General features: G+C 43.5%; 2 protein-coding genes across 2 annotated transcripts in view; one reads left to right on the top strand and one right to left on the bottom strand.

Annotated features, from left to right (window-relative positions):
• Positions 1-6,266, top strand: part of grin2db (glutamate receptor, ionotropic, N-methyl D-aspartate 2D, b) — a gene marked incomplete at its 5' end in the record, with an annotated part of 136,559 nt that overhangs the window by 33,774 nt on the left and 96,519 nt on the right. Inside the window, one exon of the mRNA XM_080768345.1 lies at positions 3,867-4,020. Coding sequence (XP_080624471.1) covers positions 3,867-4,020 — 154 coding nt within the window. The remainder of the gene's footprint in view (positions 1-3,866; positions 4,021-6,266) is intronic.
• Positions 1-6,266, bottom strand: part of pitpnc1b (phosphatidylinositol transfer protein cytoplasmic 1b) — a 350,470-nt gene that overhangs the window by 274,971 nt on the left and 69,233 nt on the right. The gene's annotated exons all lie outside the window — the stretch shown is intronic.

The following is a 6,266-nucleotide window of genomic DNA, read 5'->3' as shown; positions in this document are numbered from 1 at the left end:
TACTCTGTGAGGAAGTGGCTCTTGCTGTCGAAGAGCTGCTCTTTTTTGTTAGATATGAAATATGTAGTGCCCCCAGGCCTCATGGCACCCCCATGTTTCCTGCAGGATTCAGAAGAAAGCCATACTGTATATAGCCTGAAATTGGGCACACAATCATGCCACTCGGTTTGGGGTCAAGATGACAGAGTGATGACCTCAGTTGGAACCTCTGTGTGAGAAGTGAAGTGTCCCCTGGACACTAGTAGCAGTTTCTGAGGACATTATTATATCAACTGTTTGATCTCAGTAAAGGGTATAGTGTTGGTACTAGATCTCTTCTCCACTAGTCTATAGTCCCTCCCTAACATTTTAGTCTAGTTTTTATTTTTATTTGACAAAATCGTCAATTGTTACAAGACCCATTGTCTAGGGGTAAAAGGTAATGCAACATATACAAGGAGAAAGTGAAACCAAGGTCTAAATGTGAATACGTATTATAGTAATGTAAAGATATTTACATTGAATGGACAATGTATGAACTAAGCACACTTGGATTTTCTTTTCATGTCGTGTGAAAGCAGGGCATCATAGCTTCAAATTGAATCAGAATCAATCTTTATTCATACACACGAGTAAGGTGTGTGAAAAACTTCGGTTGTGTATGTAGGCTCATCGGTTGCAGTTAAAAAGGATAGAGAAAAGAGAGGAGGGTAAAGTGTATAATATGACCAATGTGAGTGCACAATAAATAAAGGTTCAAGGTTAGCTTTATTGTCCCTTGCGGGGAAATTGGTTTGCAGCCAGATCATAGTAAAACATACACACAACAACAACAACATTCAATACAAGACTATAAGATCTCAGAACGGGGCACTAGAGACAGATAATTCATGACATTCAATAGTAGCAAAGTCAGCAAAAGTGCATTAGTGGGAAAGAGGCAAAGAGCATGAATAAAGTGCTATCTGCTGTTCAGCAGCTGAATAGCAGCCACGGGACAAAGGATAGTTTGAACCGATTTAGTCTTTGTAGTGTGTAGCACCCTCAGCCGACGACCCGAGGGCAACAGTTCAAACTCAGACCCAAGTGGGTGATCCGACACCTCCAGGAGGGCTCTCCCATTCTGACCTGAGATCAGATTCTAAAAATGTCTTCTACATCCTGACAGTTTTCCATTCTGACCTGAGATCAGATTCTATAACGCACAGAAGAATGGGAGAGAGCTCTCCTCCCACGATTGTTCAACTATAGCCGATCTACATCGACACGTTGTTAACCTGATAGATTGGGGTGCATACTTAGTTTAGACTAGTCATTGGTTTAGACATGGGTTAAGGTTATAGGTTTAGGTGTGCTGCCCCCGTGGGAGGTTATAGGTTTATAGGGTGAGGGTTTGAGATGGGTTGTAGTTGTTGTAGGACTAATGACTGGTCTAACCAATGACAAGTCTAAACCAAAAACTGTCTAAACTAAGTACTGCACCCGATAGATTGGCTATTTGTACTATTTTAAAATGTTTTAAAATAGTAAAAAAAAAAAGGCAAAATAAGTTACAGGGGTTAAGGGGCAAGATATAGATATAGAACTTGGTCTTAGTTTTAGTCATCATCGCTTAGTTTTCATCAGTGAAAAAAGGCATAGTGGACGAACGTTTCTCCGTCGTAGTTTTAGTCAACAAAATCATTGTCATGTCCTCACACCACTCCCCCTGCATAATGGTGTCCCCTCCTACCTACTGTATGTTGCATTAACCCATTCTGACCTGAGATCAGATTCATACGAGGTTTCCACTGGACACACACTGGTCTGATTAACCTCATTCTGACCTGAGATCAGATTCTGAAAATGTCAGTCGTTCTTCGATTTTTCAAAAAATAGCAGACCTACAAGCTCGTAGCGCGCCACTCGGTGGCGCGCTATGAGCTTGTAGATCTGCTATTTTTCAATAGCTAAAGCATAACATGATGCTAACACCAAAATGGGTTCCCGGTCTGAATGGGTTAATGTCACGATATCTGTCCGTTGTATACTTTTATTATGTAGTCATGTCCTAGTGTTTCCTGTTTTCCCTAGTTACTGTTCCCTGTGTTGTCTCACCTCCCTGTGATTGCTAGTTTTCTCCACCTGTGTCCCGTTAGTCTCCCAGCCTATCCCAGTGTTGATTGATAGTTCTGTTCACCTGTGTATTGTTATCCCTGTGTCTATTTGAAACCCTCAGTTCCTTGTGTTCCCTGCTAGTGTATAGTTTATGTTGTTTGGTGTGTCCAGCCCCGTGTATGTCCTGTGTTGGTAAATAAATCTTCATTTAAACTTCATCTGCCTGCCTTCCTGTGTGGTTCAGTCCAACATTGACAATTTAATTTAAAAAGAGGACGGAGGTCCCTCTGTGCCCAGTTAAGATCTGGTGCTTTTACCTCTGGCAGTTGAGGTGGGCAGATTATTACTGGCATAACTGAGGAGCAGCGACTGTGTGTGTGTTCTTTTTGTGACCTTGGAGTTGTAGAGGATGATTGTTTAATTTTGTTTCCCACTGTCCACCGTATACCATGATTGAATGTTGTATGTTGAACCCATGTTGGTGTTCGCATCATGTCGTGCTTTAGCTATTTAAAAATAGCAGATCTACAAGCTCATAGCGCGCGCTATGCTATTTTTGAAAAATCTCTGACATAGAAGACATTTTTAGAATCTGATCTCTGGTCAGAATGAAAACTGTCAGGATGTAGAAGACATTTTTAGAATCTGATCTCTGGTCAGAATGAAAACTGTCAGGATGTAGAAGACATTTTTAGAGTCTGATCTCAGGTCAGAATGGGTTAACAACACATTTTCTGCCCAAGATGTCCACAGACGTCCTGGGAATTACCGCTATGTGGTGCCCAGGACGTCTGTGGAAGTCTTTGGGAAAAAAAAATTATAATAAAAAAATAACACTGGGTCACCATTTTGAAAATGTTGAAAGGGCACACAAAGCGTTGTGGGTTGTATACCATGGCACTTCTTTATTTTAGGACAATTCATAGAGAAGGCATCGCAGTTACGTTGGAGAAGTAACAGTTTATGTATTTTGTTTATGGTGTATCATTTTGTCAAAGTCAAAGTCGTTACGATTTGTCACACACGTTACCGCAGTGACATTTGTTCTCCGCATTTGACCCATCTCTTGGAGCGGTGAGCCGCAGCCAAGGAGCGGTGAGCTGCAGCCGTGCCGCGCTCGGGAATCATTTGATTAGTAGAGTTGACCCCTCAATCCAACCCTTTGATGCTCAGTGTCAAACAGGGAGGCATTGGGTCCCATTTTTACAGTCTTTGGTATATGACCCGGCCGGGGATCGAACCGCCGACCTCCCAGTTTCAGAGCGGACACTCTAACCACAAGGCCACTGAGCTGGTCTGTATGTACTGTATATGTGTATGTACATTTTGTGAGTGTCTTGTATAAGCCTGTGCGGAGCTGCCAGCCTGCCAGGGCATCTTATGATGTACAGTATAGGACACTTTAATAACAAAACTGTGAAAAAGGCCAGCTCAAATATACTACTAAATACTGAGCTGAGGTCATGCTGACCTCCTCAATTAAGAACTGTTGGCTGGCAGAGGGCAAATTGACCTTAGCCTATCACTGCTGTATTCTCAATTAGTGAGCACCTGTATCCACCCTGCAATCAGCATAGCAGCACACTAGAGTTTGTCAAGCCAAGTTCTCTGCTCATTCTGTACAGACCACAGCAGCGTCTCCTTGTTGTGAGTACTGATTTATTTATGTGCTGTTGTAAAAGTGTTTGGAAATGTGTGCATGTTTTAGGCAGGTTTGTATGTTTAAGCCGGTTGTATTTTGTTGATGGAAATGATTGTAATTTTATGTTTATATCTATATCTACCTGCAGGTGGTGTACAAGGGTGCGGACATGGCCATCGGCTCCCTGACCATCAACGAGGAGCGCTCCGAGGTGGTGGACTTCTCCGTGCCCTTCGTGGAGACGGGCATCAGCGTCATGGTGTCCCGCAGCAACGGGACCGTCTCGCCCTCCGCCTTCCTCGGTAAGAAACCTGGCCATAACTGACCCTGGGTCAGGTAGGAGGAGACGTCGTCGTGCTCCGTCCGTATACCTAGATGGTCTTCTTATAACCCATTCTGACCTGAGATCAGATTCTAAAAAATGTCTGTTTGAAAATGACAGTTTTCTGAAAAAGCTATGTTTCTGTGTCAGTCGTTCTTAAAATTTTCAAAAATAGCAGACAATAACAGATCTACAAGCTCATAGCGCGCCACCGAGTGGCGCGCTACGAGCTTGTAGATCTGTTATTTTTCAATAGCTAAAGCATAACATAGTGCTAACACCACAATGGGTTCCCGCCCAGAATGGGTTGGCCTGACGTCACTGGAGTGTATAGGGTTTAAATCAATGGTTTAAAAAAAAAGAAAAATTCAAGGACCCCCCATAATGAAGGTCCCCTGAACCCCAGTTTGAGAACCATGAGTGCTTGTTTTGTACTCGGTTTGCGTGGCAGCGTTTGCTCCGCAAAAGTATAGACGATCTACAAGCTCACGACGTGTTGCTTTTCGATTGGCGTCAACGTCGCAAAGTACAGTAATTGCCGTCGCTTCGACTGACAGAGCTGACTGAGAGCGTGGAGCGTTCCGTCCTCATCGCAACCTCCTCGCTTGGATGTAGGGGCTAAGGAGGGAGTGGAGGACGCGAGGGTGGGAAGTTTAACCCATTTTGGACTGAGGTCTATTAAAAAAGGGCTCCTAAATAAATCTGAAAAACCTGTGTTTCTAGGTCAACCTTTTTCACGTCAAGGACCCCTAGAATCATCTCTATTGGGCCACGGACCCCCATCTCAAAATATGTAGTTCCAGGGACCCCCCCCCCCCCCCTAGAAGCAAATATTTTAGTTAAAAATGTTCGCTCTGAAATATATATTATTCCATGATTTACGCCACATTTTACGACTTCAAAAATAGCAGATCTACAAGCTCATAGCGCGCCACTCGGTGGCGCGCTATGAGCTTGTAGATCTGCTATTTTTCAATAGCTAAATGCTTAGTTAAAACACCAAAAGGGGGTTCCCGCCCAGAATGGGTTAAGCCCTGGGATTGGGCTATATACCGTAATTGTGGTATATACGTCACTGTCACCCATCGATCAATCAGGATTGGTTGGGTCACGTTGTACATAAAACGTCTGCTTGATGATTGGTCCATTTGTATACCCCTGATGACGGATGAAGACCTATAAAAGCTTGTATAGGTCGGCTATTTTCATTGTGCAATCACGTGTACTCGGGGCGTAACTCATTCACTCATGCGCGATGATTCTTTTTTTTTTTTTTTTTAATTCTTGGAGAAATGTAAGTTTAAAATCCTCCAGCGAATAGATTCAACAGCAGCCAGAGTACTTAAAGAGACAGATGAAGGATCCCGCTGCTGTTGTTGTGAGGAGAAGAGATTAAATTGAGCCAAAGACACTCGAAATAGGACCACAGGGTGAGAACAAAGCCAACGCATTAAGACGGACTTAGTCTGCGATACAGGTTGGCATGCCATCAGACGTTCTCGCGTCGCTTTTACCCAGTGCACACGGTGACATCCTCCATGTTCATTTAACCCATTCTGACCTGAGATCAGATTCACACGAGGTTTCCACTAGGACACACACTGGTCTGATGAACCCATTCTGACCTGAGATCAGATTCTAAAAAATGTCAGTCGTTCTTCGATTTTTCAAAAATAGCAGACCTACAAGCTCGTAGCGCGCCACTCGGTGGCGCGCTACGAGCTTGTAGATATGCTATTTTTCAATAGCTAAAGCATGACATGATACCAACACCAAAATGGGTTCCCGTTCAGAATGGGTTAAGTCAAATTAACGCCAAGGGATGTAACCCAGTAGACGGTTAGTGTAACAGACGTGACGTCTTCCGCCATTAAATTAGCATCCAAAGCTGCCACCTCAAACACAGGGCGAGAGAACGACGCAGATTAATTCGTGACGTTAATCACGTTGTTAAGTGTAGGTGGACGAGACAGTACCGTATCTCTTACCGTGTCTCTTTACAGCGAGAGCCGTGAAGACGGATGCTTTTTAAACGTTCATGGCCCGTGTAGCGTGTACTACTGTATTAATTATAATGGCTGGCACGTGTATACAGATGCTTAGTGTAAAGTGATTAGGAGTAAAGACAATAGTTTGACATTCTGTTTGAGCATCAAGGTGGCTGAGCGTGGAGATGGTAATTGTCCATATCTTGCCAACTGCTGTTCGTATGGTGTTTTGTACGAC

The sequence above is a fragment of the Protomyctophum bolini genome (genome assembly GCF_963924005.1).
Source record: "Protomyctophum bolini genome assembly, chromosome: 7".
Classification (NCBI taxonomy): domain Eukaryota; kingdom Metazoa; phylum Chordata; class Actinopteri; order Myctophiformes; family Myctophidae; genus Protomyctophum; species Protomyctophum bolini.
Note: the sequence above shows the minus strand (reverse complement) of the source record. Positions and strands in the feature narration are given on the sequence as shown.